Source organism: Ascaphus truei, chromosome 22, assembly GCF_040206685.1.
Source record: "Ascaphus truei isolate aAscTru1 chromosome 22, aAscTru1.hap1, whole genome shotgun sequence".
NCBI lineage: Eukaryota > Metazoa > Chordata > Amphibia > Anura > Ascaphidae > Ascaphus > Ascaphus truei.
This window is the reverse complement of record NC_134504.1, coordinates 14,204,765-14,229,816: the sequence shown is the minus strand read 5'-3', so window position 1 is coordinate 14,229,816 and position 25,052 is coordinate 14,204,765. Positions and strand designations below refer to the sequence as shown.

The following is a 25,052-nucleotide window of genomic DNA, read 5'->3' as shown; positions in this document are numbered from 1 at the left end:
AGTCCTCAAGGGCCACCAACAGGTCAGGTTTTAAGGATATCCCTGCTTCGACACAGGTGGCTCAGCAACTGAGCCACCTGTGCTGAAGCAGGGATATCCTTAAAAAAGGGATATCCTTGACCTGCTGGTGGCCCTTGAGGACTGCCCGCCCCTGGGCTGTGTCTGCATTCACCGATAGTGAGCCACAACCATTTAAACTTGCCAGAGGAGTCGGTCGGTATTTGCCCACAAGGATATGAAACACTATAACATTACACTAAAAAAGGTCAATTAACCAGTGTTTCAACTGCTCCTATTATATAAAAGCAAAGCGTGGCGGATCGCCGTGTTGGTCTTTTCTTCCATGTAGTAACAGGGGGGAGAGGGAGGAGGGGGTGCGAGACCTTGTATTGGCCCAGCAAGCAGTTGATCTGTTACAAGATTTCCAATCTCTCAGGATCCTTCATCAGGTATGAAGGACCCCGAGAGGTTGGAAAATTTGAAAGAGATCAACTGCATGTTGGTCCAATAAAAAGTTATCCGACCCCCTTCCCCCTCCTTTGTTAATTTTTGTTATATTATGTGTGCATGATCATTGAAAGGATTGTGTAATGGGTGTCACTTAACTCCCGAGCTCTTCATTTCCAGCAATAAACTATGGAGGTTTGGAAGGTTCAGAAAATTTAGTAATGGTATGAATGACATTTAAGGAGGTTATACATCAGTTAGAGGTCAAAAAGGTGAACAGCTCAAACGTTTCACCATATCTTGGGCTTCTGGTGGCCCTTCCACATTTTGTGTGGTATACAAGGGGTGGGGGGGGGAAGCAACAAATCGATGTCTAACAGGCTAAAACCTTGCCCCTTTTGCAGGTAGATAGTAGGGTGGAGGGGGGTAATTCTACATAGACCCAAGGGGCTATTCTCAGATGAAAATCCCCATCAACGTCCAATGAGGTTTTTTGGCCACCACTGATTCGGACATTTATACAATAAAACCCAGGGAGGGTTTAAATTAGCAGAATATATAATCCCCAGTTCACCCGACTCCAGGTGAAGTAAACAGGCCACCAGTGAAAAGGAGCTTTGTCAGAACTATAAATGGCAGTAAAAAAAAAAAGGTCTCCTCCTTTTGGTGTGTCATTCAATCACTGTAACTGCAGCTCCCTTTGCAAGTAGTGCAGGTGTTATTAGCGGGGTATTGTGGAAATCACAGGCTCTCACCCGGCTTCTGAACCTCCGTAAACGGATCCTAAAAACTCTGAAAGCCAGACATTGATCTCTCCATCAAAATCGCCGGGGTTTCTAGCAATCTTCCAGTCCAAGTTCTTTCAAAACTAAAAGCTGTCTCACATTTTAATCTGGTCTGTTACATACGCGTATAACATTATCTCTAACTGTGCATGCAATGTCTTGTAAATAACGTATAACCCTGTTCACTTAAAATGTAGCTATGTATTTGTAACCATGTATTTGTCATCATAACTGTGCCCAGGACATACATTGAGAGTTACCTCTCGTTTTTCAAGTATTACTTCCTGGTAAAACATTTTTATAAATAAAATATAAAATGTGCAAATGAGATACACATCTTCATACAGTGTCTATCTTATAAAGATCAAATGAAACATCCTCTTGGTGATTGTCACGATAATATATCATGAGATATTATGTATTTTAATCCATCTGTATTGTATGTCTATTTATATAGCGCCATTAGTGTACATAGCGCTTCACAGTAGTAATACATGTGGTAATCAAATAAATAACAGATAATATAAATAACAGATCATGGGAATAAGTGCTTTAGACATAAAAGTAACATTTCGGAAGAGGAGTCCCTGCCCCGAGGAGCTTACAGTCTAATTGGTAGGTAGGTAGAAAGTACAGAGACAGTAGGAGGGAGTTCTGGTAAGTGCGTCTGCAGGGGGCCAATCTTTATGTATTCTGTGTTCAGAATATTCACAGTGCTATTCATATGCTTCTTTAAGCAAGTGTGTCTTAAGGTGGGTCTTAAAGGTGGATAGAGAGGGTGCTAGTCGGGTACTGAGGGGGAAGGGCATTCCAGAGGTGTGGGGCAGTCAGTGAAAAAGGTTTAAGGCGGGAGAGGGCTTTAGATACAAAGGGGGTAGAAAGAAGACATCCTTGAGAAGAACGCAAGATCTGGTGCTTCAGGGGTTAAAGTACAAGTTGGGGTTCAAAATACAATGTATGGGGTTTAAGACTTGTCATGGATCTGTGCTGCGCTTCAAACAGAACGTAATTGGTGGGTTATCATGTATGGCCCACTTAAAGTACCAGATGGGCTGTATGGAGCTGATAGAGTCTCGAGATAAGGGCAGTTTGCCAGAGGTGGGAATAAAATATGGCTTTTTTGACAACTTTATAAACAGGACCCTTTTAGAGCTACCTTCAAAGGAATTCTCGGGTGGGGGAAGAGGGGGTCTGCAAGGTTCAGGGGGCGTAGCTAAAAGTATTCAACCAGATTGTGACTTTATTAGAAATGAGAATATCATGTGATGTCATCTCCTCTGCATAATGAGTTACAAATCTGTAATCGAGTCAGAGTGACAGCTACTGACACCACACACTGCATGGTTAAGGAGGTGCTAAGAGACAGATATCCATTTGTCACTCAAATTTAGGATTAAGATGATCATGATAAGTCTCATTGCTACTGTGATGAGCAGCCAAATCTATTAATGTAGCTCACGTTTCTGTAAGTATTACAGAATGAAAGTTATAAGTGCGGTTATATATTGGAGGCAGGATACAAATGTCGTTTTTGTAGGAGTTTTTTTACTCTGTTGTAAAACGGTCAAACATCTGATTTACGGCGGGTGTGTTTATGTTGTTTCAATGGGGGAAAAGTGTACTTACAGCTCAGCAAGGGTTTATGAAAATCAGATGATTTCAATAGAAGTGTGTTTGGATCAAACACGTGATCGCTCATCTTCCTGCGCCTGTGACTGCTCTGGGAGAAAACCTATTCCATTTGGGTAATGTACTATACAGTATATAGGGATTTCTATTTTATGTTTTATCCTGTTATTTTGAGAATCTGTTCTACATTTATTGTAATTGTATGGTCTTATAATCCTTTTTTCCTGTAATCCAAGCACTGAATTGTTATATAGTAAAAAACATTGAATAGTTATGCTTTGGGCTCTGAATGAACTGTTGCACGCTCTGGAGTATTTTCATTTTCTGACACATTTTGCTACAACAGATGTTTGTGTGTTAAGTGCATAGCTTTTTCTATTATAAATAGGGACCTGGGACCCTGGCAAATATAAATGTTACATATTTTATTTGCATAACTATCTCGGGTGGTGGGAGCATATAGATATGATTACAATTAAGGGGTTAATATTAACTCATTGAGTTACATCGCGCAGGCGAAAGGAGAGTTGACAAGTGTAGTCGTGTGTATTAACCCTGGTTTCATATCTAAGTCACGTGCTCACTTGTGTGCTGTTTGTGACGTAGTATATGGGGATGGATTTAGGGGAGATATTACTAATTTCAGGGACCGTTGCAGAGGTGAAGAGTGGAGCAGCTTGCAAGCTGTGTATTAACCCTTGTTCCGTATATAGGTCGCGTGCGCTCAGGTGTGTCGTACGCGACTGTGATAAACGATAAGAAAACAGAACCGCAAAGGGTACGTAAAGTTAGGAGATCTATTACATTTGTACTATGACTAGGGATTGTGGGGTTTATTTGTGGCATAAAAAATAAATTAAAAAAAGTCAAATAAAATTGATATAATCTGGTGTTTTAGTGTCAGAAAAAAAAATGGTCACGTTTGAATTCAGTGTTTATCTGCCTTTCCATACTTTCGTTGGGTTGCCTTCACAGCCGGTGTGTTGCTATATGGTCCAATTCAATAATAAAATGATGCGTAATTCCCATTTAAAATCGGTTTTACTGGAAGTGCAAAATGAGATGTCGGTGGTATTTATTTTTTTCTGGTTAAAAACCAGAATCCCCCAACTATCACCAAACAATCACGGCTTCCTGAAAATAGTACTGCAGGTGTCACGCTAATAACAAACCTAAAAAGGTGATCATGCCCAGGGTTGTGAACAAGACACTTGGAACACTTCTTACATTTGGGAAATAACACAATTACAGTATCGGTATCAGTTAGGTGCTTGTGGCAATGTTACACAGTGAATGTCACAGCATTCCTTTACGAGTGTAACCAGTGACACGCTCGCTATGTGCGCTTAACATTCCCTGCAGTGATAAAGCACCGCCCTGCGGTTTCGCAATCTCCCACAAAACTTGGAGTTATGAGATGGTATAAAAATCAGTGCTCCCGACAGCTAATCCTGCCATGATCAACAGAACAGCGATTCCAACACCATCACGTTGGCACAGACAGCTTGCACACCATTGCCACACACACACACTTTACGTTTCCTAGAAACACGTGTTTTGTTCTTTGCACACAAATTGTTCTAGTTTCCCTCTCCACCAATAATGTGAGACCTGTGGCCACAAGCTTCAGTTTCCATTATTAATGCACACTGGGGGGATAGGGGCTTTGTTTCTAGACACAATAGCTGCACACTGATAATATCTGAAATCTTTCACAACAAGCAAGGCGCTAGACGATAAAAATAAAAAAAAAGGTGAGCTCTCTGCTGCTGTGTTCCCTCTGACAATTCTCAATATCAGCGTTCTGTTTACATGTCCAACGGATTTGTCCTGGCAAACGTTTTTCACAAACTATTGTTCCAATGAATAGGAAAGGTGCTTAAATCAGAAGTCCACGGTTTTGGATCGAAGTGGGACTAGGCCCGTGGCTGCCGTTTGTATTGCTTGCAGCTCTATTGCTAGACAGCCTAGGATTGCATTGGAGAGGACAAACTATACTAAGTACTGTAGCGGTGTACCTGGTCTATCAATAAAAGAACCATGTGCAAAGGTTAAGGGGAAAAAAAAACAGAGGCGTTTAAGATCCAAAACAAAAACGCCTCTCGCAGCTCTGCCAGACTGGACACACACCCCTAATGGGCAGGCTGCTGCCTCTCCATCCAGCTGTCACAAGGATTTCAGAGATTGAAAGCACACACACAGAGAGAATAACATTTGCGTGTCACAGAAGCAGAGCAGTCTATACTTTCATCTTCAGAAAAACAAAAAGGGGAAAATGGAGCAGCGTCTCTGTACGAGGAGAGAAAGCTTCTGAATCTCCCTCCCCTCGCATTAGCTGGTACTCAGTGTTCCCCTTCTTATTAAGGATAAGTGCAGCTCAGTGCTAGGCAGAATCCTCAGCAAGTGCGAGGAACAGGAGGGGAAGAGACAGAAGATTAAGAGCAGGGAGGTGTCCTCATCGAAACGTCAGCAAACACCTTGTATGCACAAAGCTTAGGGGCCGAAGGAAAATTCTACGTCTTGTGAAGTGTTGAAACCCCCTCCAGCATTGAAGAGGTTAATCACTTGGTGCATACAATCGAAATGCTGGTCGCAAACACTTTTGGTTCACGGCCTTTTGATCAAGTGATTAGCATCATCAGGAAGCGCCCTGAATTACAGGGGCATGTGAATGCTGCACATTTACTCTACTGTTTGCAGCAAGAGGTGCTTGGTGCTACAGTGCCCAGATAGTAAAGTGACAGCCTAGTGACTTACAGGAGCATCATTTCCCTTTGGTGCAAGAGGACATGTTATTCCCTAATTTCTACTTTTGGGTGATCCTTTAGAGATTGCTTCACAACTGCAGCACTTGCATAAGGAGGCAGGACAGAGGGACTCATCTCTGCTCAGTCCTCCAACAATTACATGAATCACTGCTTTGCAAATAGTTACCAAGCACTCCTAGAACACACACACAGCGTGTGTGTGTGTGTCCCACGTACACCTGGGGAAGGGGGGCAATATGCAGATCTTGTGCGACTCCTGTGCTTTTGATTTGGACGGTTAGATTAATACGCACATGCGTATAAAGGAGACAAATCTGTAGTAACTACAGCTCTACTCTTAAACAAATCTAATTACTTTTGGCCACCATTAAAATGGCTGCTGGCATTAGTTTTAAAAAGCAAAATTTAAGTTAAAAATAATAGCGGCTTAAATTGGACGAATTATTCAACTCTACAGCAGGTTTAGATGGGTAAATGGGCCTTTAAGCATTGCTCAAGTTAAACAATACATATGCTCCATAAAGAGTAAGCAGGATTAGGAATGCCAGGCTGAGCTATTAACCCATTGACGACCCATGCAACAACAAAAAAAACCTGGTATGTCACAGTGCAGACAGACATGGCACCGGCAGCCCAAGTATAAAGGACTTTACAAACATGGGGTGTGTGGGGTAACTGGCATCCACTATTACACTTGTCAAGTTACAGGTATATTCACCTTTTGCAAAGATAGGCCCAAGAATATACACATTTAATATTTTGCCACCCTTTTTAAACTCCATAGCCCCCTCAGTCTTGCATATACTTCTGCAGTGTTTTTTTTTTCTAGGTGGGTAAAAATGCAAAGTGGGCGTGCCCCCAACACCCCATTTTAAGGTTTCTCGTCGATGTGTTGCAATTCCCCCATTCAGCTACACATCAAGCAGTCTAGTGATATTCTAAATCTAGCCAGATCCCCTTTCCTTCCGATGCGGGTGTGGAGAAGGGGGAGGCTACTGCTGCTCTGCCGAGGCGTGCGGGTACCGCCAGGAAGCGCGGCGGTAGGACTGTAGGTGGGTGACCGAGTCGCCGGACCTCCGCGGCGCACCTGGCACCGCCATTTTGGTTGTAGCGCATGCACAGTGGAAGTCTTGCGCATGGGCAGTACTTCAATAGTGCGGCACCATTACAAACGCGCCGTAAGGGACTACAAGTCCCAGCAGCCTCAGGGGCTGTTTGATCACATGCAGGAGCAGAGCCAATAGGGCTGCGGGGATTACGGCCGGCAAGAAAGGATACTTTTGCCGCGCTGAAGACCGCGCCGGTTGGAGCAGGGACAGCAAGGGGTAAGGTATTGTCCGGGGAGCAGTGCATCCCTAGACTAGGCCAGAGACCCCCCCATAGATCCCAGCTAGGCCCCGACTCACCTTAGTTTGTTTGTGGCTGCTATAGGGAAGGCCCCAGATAGGGACGCTCCCCTTAACCCAACCTCTGTCACTACAAGGCTAAGGCACCAGTGCAGGGCGCACGCGGCCTGCAGTCTGGGACCAGACCATAGGCAACTAGAGACACTTTATAGGGACACACCCGCGGCGGACGCCTTCGCGAGAGGATTAGAGAGACCGTGTCGTGGGCTCACTGTGCGGTCCGTCTGATAAACGCCCTATAGTTTGATACCTTCCTGGTCGTAGGCCAGGCCAAAGTGCACCAACGGCCACACACACAGTGTTTAGCGCTACTCCACACACTTTGGGTGGGCCTGTCTTGTGGACACCGGGTGGTTAGGTGCCCAGGGCACCCTCATAACTTTGGTGGAACCTCACTGGGGTGTGGACAAGGCGGTGGGCTTGCACTGTGGAAGTACTATCTGGGTACGGCCTTGCATTGCATTATTATAGTGTTGTCTGTTTATATGTTAGTAAATACGTTGTTATATACTCGGTGTGTGTTTACTGACTTCGGTCTTGTGAGGGGGTAATCCTACCACGTTAGGATCTCTCAGGTGGAGGCACTGTGTACCAGCGAACGTGATCACCCCAGGCTCCCAGCCTCTTATTAGCCACGCAGGTAACGGCAGCAGGGGTAGTTTCCCTTATACAGGGTGAAAGGGGGCTACATAAAAATATAGGAGTTGTAATTAAGGTGTTATGCATTAAGTCAACGGTTCTCAACCCCACTCTCCCCCCCTCAACAGATCAAGTGTTCAGGATATCCCTGCTTCAGCACAGGTGGCTCAATCAGTGGCAGGGGGGGGGACCTTGAGGACTGGAGTTGAGAACCCCCTCAAGGGCTTCTTAAGCGATCCAATTTAAACAGTGAAACATTCAACTATGATCATAAAAATAATAGGGATTGGTGTTGCCATTTATTTCACAATAAAAAGTGTCTATACTCCTGTGAAACAAGTACGCAAAGTGTTCCTATGTATTAAAAAAGCTTTGCAGCTTCTTTATATGGCTAATCAGATTCTTCTGCCACCTTCCTCCTGCTCCCAACGCTTCTGATGTGCAGAGAACGCCCACACAGTGACACAATGCATCTCCCTACAGAGAATGAATCCAGAGTTGGTTTTCAATGCAGATAACTTGTTTTTGTTTGACGTGGAACTCCTGGCCCCCGCCCACGCCGTGACCCGAGGAGTCGCAACGCGTCTCTACGGAAATAACACACGTGAGGAAGCACTTCTCAAGAGAGATGACCCGGAGAATGAGTACGAGCGGCAATCCACAGGCAAACCAGCCAAACCAGCTCGCTGCATTGGAGGAACAAGCTGTCCATTTTAATAAAACTTTTCTAAATATATCTTGCTAATGGATAAATACACACACACACACACGGGTTATTATGCAATTATCAAATGTTATTTTTCCCCAGCTAGTAAATACATTAAAATACAGCAATTCCACTTTATAAGCCCGATCTAAAACGCCACCTACGCACGGCTATTTCTAAATAAAGACACCTACCCTAATTACCACTTAGCTTGTCCGCACACCCACGCCCTTTAGAACAACAAGGACAAGTTTCTGTGACCGAGTTACTGCGCCAGAGGTGATGGCGGCAGGAAGTGCTTATGGATTCATGTAACTCTTCGCATTATAAAGGGTCATTCACCTACGTAATAAGTATATATATTCTATCTGTGCACTCCAATACCTTTTTTTCCCCCCCCTTTACCTGATGCAGTTTAAACATCTGCTTTTTCTCTTTATATACATACAGCTGTCAAAGCTCAAAAGGCCCTGCTGCTATTCAGGGGTTTCTGCAACAAAATTCGACTGAATATATATCTATTGAAGTAAGTCACTAAATAGCAGTAGCCGATCCCCTCTTGGGGGGGGGCTAGTAGTTCTATAAAGGGGTTAATGCCATAAGGGGTTAACTGCGTGGAATCACCCCTCTCCTTTTTACCCCATGATGTCACAATCGGGAGCATAGATAGATAGATAGATAGATAGATATCTATCTATCTATCTATATATAGACCCACCCCATGTTCTAGAAGAAGGTTCCTCAGGGTTCTCACTGGTAGTCCTGTAAATACGTTTCTGGGCATAGTCCTGTGTATCAAGGCGTCCTGTCACAGTTTGCTGTTTTCAGTTAGGAACGTGCCTTTAAGATAGCACCTGCTAGAGGATGGGGAACTTGAGTTGTGAGAGGGATGCCACTTGTTCTGGTCTAAAAGGGTTGCCCCTATCGCAGCCTGACCGTCACGGTCCTCACAGAGTTGCTGAGACTGCAACCCATATTCATTTAGAGCCCGCCCGTCCAACTGGTGGTCATCGCATCATAGCTTCCCTGCAAGCGGTCCTCACTATATCCTTTATAATGGGCCATAAAGCCAAGTACCTCCCCAGCATAGTAGGAGTGAGAGCTACCAGGGTATGAAGTATATGGTTTTCCACGAGTCTGTCAAGTTCAATGTATGCAGATACTTGTGGAGCTCCCCCCCTTCGGTCAGGTGGAAGTTGGATCCGGCGCCGACACGAGGGAGCGCAATCCCCCTTACGCCAAAGGAGCGGGGCCCAAGGCGGTCGCCTCGCCCTATGGCCGGCCCTGCATACACTTCAATGAACTGCAATTTAGCTACAGAAATTCAAAATACACTCCTCCGACTAAACATGTGCAGGAAAATGTAAGCATTCATGAGCATAAAGAAATGGGAACATGGAGGTGGACATCTGAACCGATTTCAGGGAATTACCAAATGCTATTACAAAGGAGTTTGTGCATTGTTTAGTAGGTCCTTTTCTTTACAATGTTAAATATTACAACAACGACAGAAGAATTTCATATGTATTTATTTACCAGGAGTAAGACTGGATGCACCATTTACCACTTGGCTGCTCTGTGAAAACAGTCCCAAGCCAATCACATAAGGGTTAATGAAGTCCCTACCGCAGACCTGGTTCTCTCCTCCAGGCAGTGTGTGCCAGCTCCATGAAAACACTTACCACTGTCAAACAGCTGGACAGTAATGGCTGGGGAGCAGGGAAGGAAATAGTGGCACGCTTCGATTACTAAAGACATATCCTTCAAACCAACAATGGCCGAGATTCGGCTTAATGAGCCGTCAAAGCAGGCGCCCAGGGAGCAGGACACACAGCGCTGATAATTGGTATGGTCAGCAGTCCCTGGATGCAGTAGTGGAACGTCGTCCGCAATTGTGCTTAAACGCCATCGAGCTTTCTGACCGGTAAACAGCAGAAAAAATAATCTGAGAATATCTTGTCTGTGGTGCAGATGGGAGGTGGTACAGAGTAATATGGGGGGGAGGTGGTACAGAGTAATATGGGGGGGGGAGGTGGTACAGAATAATATGGGAGGAGGGGACACACCGCATCAGAGAACAAAGCATACGACTGGTATGGGCTCAACTTCCGGCAATGAACCTTTTTTGGAAAAGCAAGCGTCAGCCTCACATGTTCGTCACTGACACAAACAAAAGACTGTTTACCCATATGCACCAACACCTCTACAGGAAGAGGGAGAAACCCGCTATGGATATCCAGATTTCCGGACCACTATCTTCTTCAGATTTAATGTCACCTGTCATCCGACCCACTCCAGGGGTAGATGTCACCTTTCTAAGTGTCTGCTTGTTGTCTAGAAGGTTTTTCAGTTGTCAGTGGACACCAACACAAAAAGACCAAGTTCATAGAAAGTCAGTATCTTGTGGTACAGATATTAGAAGGTGCCAGAGAGGCTCGCTCAGCACTAGTTTTGCTTATCCACACAGCTCAGTGCAGTCTCCTACTAAGCATTACAGAAACCATATTAAACTAGGACTGAGTTTGTCTAGTAATTTAGAAGTACACGATGACTCATCTAATCTATACTACTCTACTTAGATTGCAAGCTCTTCAGGGCAGAGCCTCCCTGGGTGTATGAATCGCTTATTCCTACTAGATCACATGTATTACTGCAGTAAAACGCTATATAAAGATTTATATAATGAGTCTATTAGTATGTATAAGGCACCATAGTTGTGTATCGAGTCCAGTCATCTAGTCCTAACTTTCATATGGAGCCAAATATAGCACATCACATCCTGCAAAACAAATATAATAAAGCGTCTGACTCCAAAGCTAGAACAACTCAATCAAGCTGGTCCTCTATTCAATTTACTGGGAAATCTTCTACCCTGTGCTAGAGAAGATTTTAGTACCATCCGTTTGAAGAGTTCAAATCTTCTCCCTTCCCTCTGAAATGTTGGGAGAACATTTTAGTTCAAGTTTTGATGGACAAACACAAAATGGAGGCAACAAATAAATAAATACAAATTCCTTTGTTTTGCTCCTAAGCGGCTACCCAACACATCAAAGAGCATGCAATGTGTTGGTGGCCCCCTAGCCAAGAAGGGGTTAAAATGACTAGAGAGCATCCTATCCTCATTCAGAGGTGAGAAGAGAGAGTGTAAGGATTGCAGTTTCCCTGCAGGGTTCCCGAGCCCCGCTTAATGTTACACTTTGCAGTCTGGTTGCTACCCAAGCCATTACAGCCTCTCTCTAGCTACAAGAAGGTGGGCGAGCATGATTCACAACACGGGGAGGAGGTGGTGGGTAGGTTGGCGTGAGGTGCCAGCGCCTTCTTCTCCCTGTAATTATCATCATTTAGACGTAGGCAGCTGTTTGCGGTAGTAGAGCCTATGAGGAGATGGCTCACTGTGTTTGCTGCTGCCTCATATAGTCAGTAACATCCAGGGGAGTTGCTCTGAAGGGGCTTCCTAGCCATATTGCCTGAGGCAAGCCTATTTTACGTGGGCGGTGAGCTGACGCTTGTTTAAAACAGAAGCTTGCAGACATCATATTGGAGAGCGAGAGAACACATTGGTTCCCCCACCCTCGAGGAGATCCACCGAAGCAGAAGCCCACGCACCATCCACCTCCCACCCGAAAGTGACAGCACTTTCTCCCACAGACAGATTTCCAGATTGCTGAACTGACATGTTAATTGGCTTTTTCCATTTCTCCTGCAGACTCCATAAAAGGACTAGAATTAAAGCAGCCATGCCCCCTTAAGTTAAATTGTAAAGCCGATTGCTAGGTCTGCAGCAATACCACTTGACTTTATACAAGGAAGGAGTCATTAGCTCAGGAATACTCGTTAAAAAATAACCCCAGTACCAATTATCAAGACACACAAGGGCAGGGGTAGCCAACTCCAGTCCTCAAGGGCTCCCAACAGATCAGGTTAAGGATATCCCTGCTTCAGCACAGGTGGTTCAATCAAGGAGTGAGCCACTTGTGCTGAAGCTGGGATATCCTTCAAACCTGACCTTCTGATTTATCATTACACCAGAGAAGTGCTTTCTCTAGCATTCCATTTTTCAAAAGGAATACAAGACCGCTGTCCATGTGTGTCAGTATCCATATACAGTACCATGGGCTGGACAGTCCTCCGTGAGCAACGAGTGTGAGGGGGCGGAGGAGGCATGGAGCCTGGCTTAAAAAAAAAAAAGAGCACAGATCACAAAAACATTCCATGTGATAAGATCTGGCAGGACAGCTCTGATGCCTCAGAGAAGCTCATTAATTTCAATGGTCGAGAGACAAACACAGCCTGGTACACACAGCCCCAAAGCAGTTTAAATCAAGACCATTGAACTACTTTCCAGAACACTAATCCAGTTTGTTACGGCCCTAAGGACAAGTGCTGGTCTCATGAATGTGCACTTGGAAAAGTAAAAAAAAAAAAAAAAATTCTCAATTGTAAAACAAACTTTCAGCACTCAAGGGGCACTCAAGTTTGTTGTTGTATGTTACGACCATGTGAGTTAACATTAGATTTAGCTTTAGGGAAACAAAATAAAATGAAGGGGTTTGATGAGAATTCTTAGAACAGATGTAATGGTCAGCATTGTGTAGAAAGGTTACCATGTTATGCTGCAACAGCCAAGATAAACAGACTTAAGTGACTCACAAGACAAAGGAACAAGCCATTACACAGCAGAGCAGGTTCTTATTGTCTTATTTAGATAGATCTGGTAGCAGCCTCCAAAGTGAGCACATATGGGATTATTTATTGCCAAGCTTCAAAACGAGTGCAGAGGAATGGCACCACATTTATTAGAACGTCATGTAGAACAATTGTTTTGGTCCAATAATAAAAAAGTTGCAGAACCTGCAAGGTATCCGTAGCAGTGCAAGACTAAAATCTATCCGATATTGGTATTTTCAGATACGCCAAATGAAACAAGGCCGCCGTGTTCACTGCAGTGTCAACACTGAACTACATCAGTAGGATATAATCACTACAGGCATTTATAAAGAGGAACAAGGACTGGAAAAGCCTCAACTGTCTAACCAAACCTTCAAAAAAAAGGTCACTTCTACAAACTGAAGCAATTTTACAAGATAATTAATTTAAAAAAAAAAAAATATTCCCTTCTTGGCTGGCTTGTAAATGCTAATAATCTGTTTCATTCTTTCAATAGGCCATTCAATTTATTTTCCCATTTAACTGGGGAAATCACTGCTAGTTATGCATGTAGTGTACTCAGCGCTTTACAAATGAGACATCACAGTACAGGAAATTAGAATACATGCAATCAAAATGAAAGGAAATCCCTGTCCAGGAGAGCTTACAATCTAAGTGGTATGTTGGGAGATTTAGAGAGTCAGGAGGTAAAAGAAATACATTGTTGTATCCTTATTACCAATGAGATGAGGATTTCTATAAGCTATATAAATAAGTACAGTAAAAAGATACCATTTAGTTACCAGTGTTTGTGATCACATTTTGGGATTCCTTGTGGCAATAAAAGCACAGAAAGGGATTGGTTGGGTTTTAGAAGCATTTTTTTCCCCCAGCACGTTGCAGCAGGGCCTTTCAGCAGCAAAGCAACAAGTGTCCCACACCCCTCTGTAATTATTCACTTGCTCAAGAGCCAGTCTCTGAGACACAGGGTTCCTTCGTAATTGCAACAAATTAATGTCCCCCTTTTACAAGCTGCTAATGAAAAATAACCACCATCTCCTAAATTGATAGGACACATTCCTACATCCCAAAGCAATGTAGTCAAATTAGGCACCCCTGCTGCTACAGCAATGACCAACATTCTGTAGGAACAACTGACACACAGATATGATGCATCAATGGTACATAATGATAGCTCTCCCTGGGCTGCCTTATGGTACGAGTCAGAGACAGGCTGTCACGGGCCTGACTTATCTTTACCACTGTCATACTGTTTAATGGACTGACAGAACAAGCAAATTCAAATGACATATTCCAGAGTATTATGACAATAATGAACATACATCTGGTAAATGGTGTTAATGAAAATGCTGCGTTTCCCAAACACGTAATAAAAATAAGATATGATAGTGTGCCTCTTTGCTGCGTAGGAAGAGGTCCTTAATCCTTTTCCTGCCGGAGGGGACTGCAATGCATTTCTCTGCATAAGTAACTGATTTCTAGAACCACAAGTGGAAAGAAAAAAAATAGAAAGAAAATCCATGGACTGGAAACAAGGAGCAGCAGGAGAGAGAGATCCCCTTGTCAGACCAGGTATTGCTTCATAAACAGCTTTGGGCAAGATGACGCCACAGGGAAGAGCAGGTGTGTCTTGAGATATATATCTAACATGCATGCTACAAAATTGCTTCTGGATAGAAAACAAACCCGGTATATCATGCTCCACAGATTAAAAGACAGAAAATAACTACTTGAGGGTAACATGTAGAATTGGAGATAAGCATAGATGTATCAACATACAAGGAAATGGTCCTAACACTTATGCGGACTTGGGTGGATGGAATATATGGTCCATATATAAACTGTACAGAAGTAGTAGTTAGTGCTGTCCTGAACTTCCTCACATTTCTGCCTTGCTCTCCTGTCCCCTACGTGTTCAGGACCAATGTTTTGCTCTGTAGGTGCATGGGATGTAGAAGCTGCATGTTCTCCGCTAATGGATTGACCGTCCCACCGCCAGCGAGTGAGAGAATGGCAGATTCGTGGAGAGGTGCCCGGTGGGGACTGGTCGCTCCCCTTTCGTCCAGCAGCCACCACTTTGATAACCACAGCTCCCAGTCACAGGCCAGCAGCAGCTCTCTCTCTCTGCAGCTCCACCACTGATCAGCACTGCACCCCCCGGACAGCCCCAAACATCAGGTGGATCCCTAATTACATCCGTTAGATTGTAAGCTCTTAGAGCAGGGTCTTCAGTACCTATTGTATTGGGCTGTGTTCATTGATAGGTCATTCTGTTTATTGTATGTTATTCACCCGATATACCACGCTGTGGAATATGTGGACGCTTCATGAATATTGATAAAATACTGTAAAATGTCTGTCCCCCAACCATAGGATCACTCAACATCCTCAAGCAGCCAACCCCCACCACCTAACAAAGCCCCCCTTGAACAGCACCCCCCAAAATCCAGAGACCCAGAAAAGAGCACCCATACCCCCAACTCCATAGACCCCCCCAAACAGCACCCATCCCCCAAGGACCCCCCAAAACAGCACCCATCCCTCCAACTCTTTGGACAGCGCAACTATATTCCAGGTACACCACAAAAGCCACCAAACCTAGATACAAAAATGCCCCCCCCCCCCCCCGAGTTACCCCACTACATCCCCCAGCTCACAGGGATGTGACTAAAATAAGACCCCCTAATCAGTAAGACCCCAAAGCTTAGCCCCCCGCCGCTCCCCCGGACTCACCTTGTACACATTCTCAGTGAGCCGGTGCACCTCGTCCGAGCGCGACATCCTGGCTCCTGTCAGTGCCATGCAGAGGAGGGGCCGCTAATCCCGGAGCTGGGAGGACAGATAACGCGGCTCAGAGCCGGGCAGCCGTTTATATACCCCCCCAGCCGGCACCGCGCACCAGTGCCGCTCCCTCCTCTCCTCCTCCCGGCCCGGAGCCGCCCCTCACCCCGCCTCCTCTCCGCCTCTCCGCCTCTCCTCCTCCCGGCCCGGAGCCGCCCCTCATCCCGCCTCCTCTCCGCCTCCTCTCCTCCTCCCGGCCCCTGCCACCTCCTCCTAATCCAGGCCCCGGCTAGGCTCCTCCTGCAGGCCGCACCATGCGTTGCCAGGCAACTAGCGGTTTTCCAATCCGCCTCCCGCCTCCGAGCGCTCGCGATTGGACGGGTTGTAGTTGGCCTCCTCCTTCCGAGGCTGTGATTGGCTGTCTGCAGTGTCAGATCGAGAGGAGGGAGAGAGGGGGGGAGCAGCGTCAGGGATTCCTTGGTGATAGAAAGTGAGAGGCTGTCTCGTGTGATGTCACAGCGCGTGTGTCAGTGTCACATTATGTGTGTGTCAGTGTCACATTGTGTGTGTGTGTGTGTGTGTGTGTCAGTGTCGCAGTGTGTGTGTGTGTGTGTGTGTGTGTGTGTGTGTGTGTGTGTGTGTGTGTGTGTGTGTGTGTGTCAGTGTCAGTGTCACAGTGTGTGTGTGTCAAGTGTCACATTGTGTGTGTGTGTGTGTGTGTGTGTGTGTGTGTGTGTGTGTGTGTGTGTGTGTGTGTGTGTGTGTGTGTGTGTCAGTGTCACATGTATGTGTGTCAAGTGTGTGTGTGTGTGTGTGTGTGTGTGTGTGTCAGTGTCACATGTGTGTGTCAGTGTCACATGTGTGTGTCAAGTGTGTGTGTGTGTGTGTGTGTGTGTGTGTGTGTGTGTGTGTGTGTGTCAGTGTCACAGTGTGTGTGTGTGTGTGTGTGTCAGTGTCACATGTATGTGTGTCAAGTGTCACATTGTGTGTGTGTGTGTGTGTGTGTGTGTGTGTGTGTGTGTGTGTGTGTGTGTGTGTGTGTGTGTGTGTGTGTATCATCACATTGTTTGTGTGTGTCATTGTCAGGTGTGTTAATGCGGTTATCTTTTTAACATGTGAGTTTTCACCCATCGTGCATGAGCTCACATTTTGTGTTTGAGTATGTTTGGTATTATCATAGTGTGTGTTTGTGTTATCACACAGTGTGTCACTGTGTAGTGTGCACCCTAAGCTGCAATGTTACATTCCGTGTATCTCCTGACAGTGCACGAGATAGAGATGTTACAGGGAAAACATTCTCCAGCACCTGGATAAAAGCATGCCAGCACAACAACTCACAGTCCAAGTTACACACATTGTTATAAAGGGGTCAGGCTTTTCCTAACAACCAATATATTGTATTCTTTATTTGTGTCCTACTAATCAAGGGAAGTGCCTCTTCATAGAAAGGGGGGATGGATTCATGGCCCAGCTCCCTAGCAGATATGGTAGGGGTAAATACAGTCGGGCAGATCTGGCCAACTAGACACCAACAGGTCAGGTTTTCAGGATATTCCTGCTTCAGCACAGGTGGCTCACTGAGCCACGAATTGAGCCACCTGTACTGAAGCAGGGATACCCTTAAAACCTGACCTGTTGGTGGCCCTTGAGGACTGGAGTTGGGCCCTCCTGCAAATCCTTGGGATATACAAGGCTAAGTCTTAAATATAAAAGCCTGCCTAGGATCTAATAGTGTCTGAGATATTACAACAGGTAGATGAGCAGACAGGGAGGGAGGGGTCTTATCAGCCGTCCAACGCTGTTTTAATACTACTTTAGCAATATCGGTAACTTTATATTTCCATTATGGCACCAATGGTGCCATGTGTTGGCTGTTCATACATGACCCCATACCCCTGCCGTGTTTACCAGAGAGACTGACTGTAATGTACCTGGGAATGTGGGGTCATTGTGTTTACCTTTGATGTATTCCACCCATGGTGTTATTTGCGGGCGCGCTTCTGCTGCCGGGAGATGTGGCTGCATATTATGCAGCGAATACGGCATGACGATTATTCTGCAAAATGCCTTCTCCCTGAGAAAGAATGACAGGTGACACATTGCATTAACCCCGGCCACGTGATCGCCAATGTTTCTCAGATGGCGGCGTAGCGCTAGCTGTTACAGCACTAGCAACAACGGTGCAATGCATCACAACGTGGCGTTCTCCGCACCGATACATAGATCCAATAGAGGAGGAGGGATCAACTCCAGCCGCCCACCCCCTGGTCAGGTTTTCAGGTTATCCCTGCTTCAGCACAGGTGCCTCAATCAGTCCCTGCTTCAACACAGGTGGCTCAGAGGCTCAGTCTTCGATTGAGCCACCTGTGCTGAAGCAGGGATATCCTGATAACCTGACCTGTTGGGGAGGCTTTTTTTAGGGTTGCAAGTGGTCCAGGATTGAACTGGACTGTCCTGTATTTGGACACTGTCCGGTAAAAAATGAGAGGTAATACTGGGCGTGTATGTGTATACCGTTATTACCTCTCTGGACGTGTATGTGTATACCGGTATTACCTCTCTGGGCGTGTATGTGTATACCGGTATTACCTCTCTGGGTGTGTATGTGTATACCGGTATTACCGCTCTGGGCGTGTATGTGTATACCGGTATTACCTCTCTGGGCGTGTATGCGTATACCGGTATTACCACTCTGGGGGTGTATGTGTATACCGGTATTACCTCTCTGGGTGTGTATGTGTATACCGGTATTACCTCTCTGGGCGTGTATGTGTATACCGGTATTACCTCTCTGGGCGTGTATGTGCATACCGGTATTACCTCTCTGGGCGTGTATGTGTGAATACCGGTATTACCTCTCCGGCCGTGTATGTGTATACCGGTATTACCTCTCCGGACGTATATGTGTATACCGGTATTACCTCTCTGGGCGTGTATGTGTATACCGGTATTACCTCTCTGGGGGCATATGTGTATACCGGTATTACCTCTCTGGGCGTGTATGTGTATACCGGTATTACCTCTCTGGGCGTGTATGTGTATACCGGTATTACCTCTCTGGGCGTGTATGTGTATACCGGTATTACCTCTCTGGGGGCGTATGTGTATACCGGTATTACCTCTCTGGGCGTGTATGTGTATACCGGTATTACCTCTCTGGGCGTGTATGTGTATACCGGTATTACCTCTCTGGGCGTGTATGCGTATACCGGTATTACCTCTCTGGGCGTGTATGCGTATACCGGTATTACCTCTCTGGGCGTGTATGTGTATACCGGTATTACCTCTCTGGGCGTGTATGCGTATACCGGTATTACCTCTCTGGGCGTGTATGTGTATACCGGTATTACCTCTCTGGGCGTGTATGTGTATACCGGTATTACCTCTCTGGGCGTGTATGTGTATACCGGTATTACCTCTCTGGGCGTGTATGTGTATACCGGTATTACCTCTCTGGGCGTGTATGCGTATACCGGTATTACCTCTCTGGGCGTGTATGCGTATACCGGTATTACCTCTCTGGGCGTGTATGCGTATACCGGTATTACCTCTCTGGGGGTGTATGTGTATACCGGTATTACCTCTCTGGGTGTGTATGTGTATACCGGTATTACCTCTCTGGGCGTGTATGTGTATACCGGTATTACCTCTCTGGGCGTGTATGTGCATACCGGTATTACCTCTCCGGGCGTGTATGTGTGAATACCGGTATTACCTCTCCGGCCGTGTATGTGTATACCGGTATTACCTCTCCGGACGTATATGTGTATACCGGTATTATCTCTCTGGGCGTGTATGTGTATACAGGTATTACCTCTCTGGGCGCGTATGTGTATACCGGTATTACCTCTCTGGGCGTGTATGTGTATACCGGTATTACCTCTCTGGGCGTGTATGTGTATACCGGTATTACCTCTCTGGGGGCATATGTGTATACCGGTATTACCTCTCTGGGCGTGTATGTGTATACCGGTATTACCTCTCTGGGCGTGTATGTGTATACCGGTATTACCTCTCTGGGCGTGTATGTGTATACCGGTATTACCTCTCTGGGCGTGTATGTGTATAACGGTATTACCTCTCTGGGCGTGTATGTGTATACCGGTATTACCTCTCTGGGCGTGTATGTGTATACCGGTATTACCTCTCCGGGCGTGTATGTGTATACCGGTATTACCTCTCTGCGCTTGTATGTGTATACGGGCGTGTATGTGTATACCGGTATTACCTCTCTGGGCTTGTATGTGTATACCGGTATTACCTCTCCGGGCGTGTATGTGTATACCGGTATTACCTCTCTGGGCGTGTATGTGTATACCGGTATTACCTCTCTGGGCGTGTATGTGTATACCGGTTTTACCTCTCTGGGTGTGTATGTGTATACCGGTATTACCTCTCTGGACGTGCATGTGTATACCGGTATTACCTCTCTGGACGTGCATGAGTATACCGGTATTACCTCTCTGGGCGTGTATGTGCATACCGGTATTACCTCTCTGGGGGCATATGTGTATACCGGTATTACCTCTCTGGGCGTGTATGTGTATACCGGTATTACCTCTCTGGGCGTGTATGTGTATACCGGTATTACCTCTCTGGCGTGTATGTGTATACCGGTATTACCTCTCTGGGGGCGTATGTGTATACCGGTATTACCTCTCTGGGCGTGTATGTGTATACCGGTATTACCTCTCTGGGCGTGTATGGGTATACCGGTATTACCTCTCTGGGCGTGTATGCGTATACCGGTATTACCTCTCTGGGCGTGTATGCGTATACCGGTATTACCTCTCTGGGCGTGTATGCGTATACCGGTATTACCTCTCTGGGCGTGTATGCGTATACCGGTATTACCTCTCTGGGCGTGTATGCGTATACCGGTATTACCTCTCTGGGCGTGTATGTGTATACCGGTATTACCTCTCTGGGCGTGTATGTGTATACCGGTATTACCTCTCTGGGCGTGTATGTGTATACCGGTATTACCTCTCTGGGCGTGTATGTGTATACCGGTATTACCTCTCTGGGCGTGTATGCGTATACCGGTATTACCTCTCTGGGCGTGTATGCGTATACCGGTATTACCTCTCTGGGTGTGTATGCGTATACCGGTATTACCTCTCTGGGGGTGTATGTGTATACCGGTATTACCTCTCTGGGTGTGTATGTGTATACCGGTATTACCTCTCTGGGCGTGTATGTGTATACCGGTATTACCTCTCTGGGCGTGTATGTGCATACCGGTATTACCTCTCCGGGCGTGTATGTGTGAATACCGGTATTACCTCTCCGGCCGTGTATGTGTATACCGGTATTACCTCTCCGGACGTATATGTGTATACCGGTATTATCTCTCTGGGCGTGTATGTGTATACAGGTATTACCTCTCTGGGCGCGTATGTGTATACCGGTATTACCTCTCTGGGCGTGTATGTGTATACCGGTATTACCTCTCTGGGCGTGTATGTGTATACCGGTATTACCTCTCTGGGGGCATATGTGTATACCGGTATTACCTCTCTGGGCGTGTATGTGTATACCGGTATTACCTCTCTGGGCGTGTATGTGTATACCGGTATTACCTCTCTGGGCGTGTATGTGTATACCGGTATTACCTCTCTGGGCGTGTATGTGTATAACGGTATTACCTCTCTGGGCGTGTATGTGTATACCGGTATTACCTCTCTGGGCGTGTATGTGTATACCGGTATTACCTCTCCGGGCGTGTATGTGTATACCGGTATTACCTCTCTGGGCTTGTATGTGTATACGGGCGTGTATGTGTATACCGGTATTACCTCTCTGGGCTTGTATGTGTATACCGGTATTACCTCTCCGGGCGTGTATGTGTATACCGGTATTACCTCTCTGGGCGTGTATGTGTATACCGGTATTACCTCTCTGGGCGTGTATGTGTATACCGGTTTTACCTCTCTGGGTGTGTATGTGTATACCGGTATTACCTCTCTGGACGTGCATGTGTATACCGGTATTACCTCTCTGGACGTGCATGAGTATACCGGTATTACCTCTCTGGGCGTGTATGTGCATACCGGTATTACCTCTCTGGGCGTGTATGTGTATACCGGTATTACCTCTCCGGGCGTGTATGTGTATACCGGTATTACCTCTCTGGACGTGTATGTGCATACCGGTATTACCTCTCTGGGCGAGTATGTGTATACAGGTATTACCTCTCTGGGTGTGTATGTGTATACCGGTATTACCTCTCTGGGCGTGTATGTGTATACCGGTATTACCTCTCTGGGCGTGTATGTGTATACCGGTATTACCTCTCTGGGCGTGTATGTGTATACCGGTATTACCTCTCTGGGCGTGTCTGTGTATACCGGTATTACCTCTCTGGGCGTGTATTTGTATACCGGTATTACCTCTCTGGGCGTGTATGTGTATACCGGTATTACCTCTCTGGGCGTGTATGTGTATACCGGTATTACCTCTCTGGACATAGTGACCTGACCGGCTTGGGGGGCCGCGGGATTTCCCTGAGCAGGGAGAGAGCAGGGCTGTTACTTGGGGGCTGGGCAGCTTTCTCCATCCTGATAGGCTGATGCTGGGTAATGCAGCCAATCAGGAGAAGGTGTCAGGAGCCTGGGGCCAAGGAGAGGAGGAAACAGCATGGAACAGAGAGCGGTGCTGCACCTTTCACCATTGTGTCCAGTATTTTTGGAGAAGCCACCTGGCAAACCCTACTTGAGGACTGAGTTTAGCCCCCTGCAATAGCGTACGCCGTACGGCATCTATTCTATGCGTATGTATACACTGATTATTCCTTTAGCTGTACCAGCTGCAGAAACTCAAGAGCTTGCAGTCAAATTGGAAATGGTGACTCGGTATTCCTATCTTATTATAATAATAACTTCATTTCATACAGTGCTTCTCCCCCAATGGGATTCACAATTACAATGCGTGGTACATATCATTTTACAGGCACATGTCCCTGCCCCGCAGAGCTTACAATCTAAGTGCAGTGCCTGAGGCACAGGGATATAAAGTGACTTGCCCAAGGTCACGAGCTGACACTCGGATTTGAACCCGGGTGCCCCGGCTTCAGGGCCACTCGGCCTTTACTCACTGAGCTGCTATCTCAGGTTGTGACACCCTTGAGGGGCCCAGAATGAGAGTTCTTCATAGATCAAATGAAACCTCATAAGTCTCTCCTTCAAGTGTATATAGTATATTATATTAAGTACAATGAATATATATATTACATATAGTGCCGGCTTTACCTTTGGCGGGGCCCAAAGCGGCTCCCCTCCTGCGGCTTCATGACATCACAGCGTAATGTGACGTCGTGTCGCTATGACAATGAGACGCTGCAGAAGGAAGGCAGCTCTGCATAAGGTAAGACCGTCCCCTGCGCATTCACACTCCCACCGCCTCCCTCTCCACCTAGGGGTGAGCAGTGTTTCGGGGACTCCCAGCTCCCCAATCCTGTTGGGCGGAATATGGATCCCGGCGCCGAGAGGAGGAGGGAGCGCGGGGGCCCAAGGTAACCAGACAGACTGATACGCCTCCCACAGACTGATACGCCTCACACAGACTGATACGCCTCACACAGACTGATACACCTCCCACAGACTGATACGCCTCCCACAGACTGATACGCCTCCCACAGACTGATACGCCTCACACAGACTGATACGCCTCACACAGACTGATACACCTCCCACAGACTGATACGCCTCACACAGACAGACTGATACGCCTCACACAGACTGATACACCTCCCACAGACTGATACGCCTCCCACAGACTGATACGCCTCACACAGACTGATACGCCTCCCACAGACTGACTGATACGCCTCACACAGACTGATACGCCTCCCACAGACTGATACGCCTCCCACAGACTGACTGATACGCCTCACACAGACTGATACGCCTCCCACAGACTGATACGCCTCCCACAGACTGACTGATACGCCTCACACAGACTGATACGCCTCCCACAGACTGACTGATACGCCTCACACAGACTGATACGCCTCCCACAGACTGACTGATACGCCTCACACAGACTGATACGCCTCACACAGACTGATACACCTCCCACAGACAGACTGATACGCCTCCCACAGACTGATACGCCTCACACAGACTGATACACCTCCCACAGACTGACTGATACGCCTCACACAGACTGATACGCCTCCCACAGACTGACTGATACGCCTCACACAGACTGATACGCCTCCCACAGACTGACTGATACGCCTCACACAGACTGATACGCCTCCCACAGACTGACTGATACGCCTCACACAGACAAACTGATACGCCTCCCACAGACTGACTGATACGCCTCACACAGACAGACTGATACGCCTCCCACAGACTGACTGATACGCCTCCCACAGACTGACTGATACGCCTCCCACAGACTGATACGCCTCCCACAGACTGACTGATACGCCTCACACAGACTGATACGCCTCCCACAGACTGACTGATACGCCTCACACAGACTGATACGCCTCCCACAGACTGACTGATACGCCTCACACAGACTGATACGCCTCCCACAGACTGACTGATACGCCTCACACAGACAGACTGATACGCCTCCCACAGACTGACTGATACGCCTCACACAGACTGATACGCCTCCCACAGACTGACTGATACGCCTCACACAGACTGATACGCCTCCCACAGACTGACTGATACGCCTCACACAGACTGATACGCCTCCCACAGACTGACTGATACGCCTCCCACAGACTGACTGATACGCCTCACACAGACTGATACGCCTCCCACAGACTGACTGATACGCCTCACACAGACAGACTGATACGCCTCCCACAGACTGACTGATACGCCTCACACAGACTGATACGCCTCCCACAGACTGACTGATACGCCTCACACAGACTGATACGCCTCCCACAGACTGACTGATACGCCTCACACAGACTGATACGCCTCCCACAGACTGACTGATACGCCTCACACAGACTGATACGCCTCCCACAGACTGACTGATACGCCTCACACAGACTGATACGCCTCCCACACACAGACTGATACGCCTCACACAGACTGATACGCCTCCCACAGACTGACTGATACGCCTCACACAGACTGATACGCCTCCCACAGACTGATACGCCTCCCACAGACTGACTGATACGCCTCACACAGACTGATACGCCTCCCACAGACTGACTGATACGCCTCCCACAGACTGATACGCC

General features: G+C 46.8%; 1 protein-coding gene across 4 annotated transcripts in view; it reads right to left on the bottom strand.

Annotated features, from left to right (window-relative positions):
• Positions 1-15,979, bottom strand: part of BAIAP2 (BAR/IMD domain containing adaptor protein 2) — a 71,097-nt gene extending 55,118 nt beyond the window's left edge. For 2 of the 4 annotated variants that reach the window (XM_075580046.1, XM_075580049.1), the window contains exon 1: positions 15,782-15,979. In XM_075580046.1, coding sequence (XP_075436161.1) covers positions 15,782-15,850 — 69 coding nt within the window. In that variant the 5' untranslated portion in view covers positions 15,851-15,979. The remainder of the gene's footprint in view (positions 1-15,781) is intronic. The other 2 variants (XM_075580047.1, XM_075580048.1) reach the window with 1 other exon arrangement.
• Between the last annotated feature and the right edge of the window lie 9,073 nt (positions 15,980-25,052).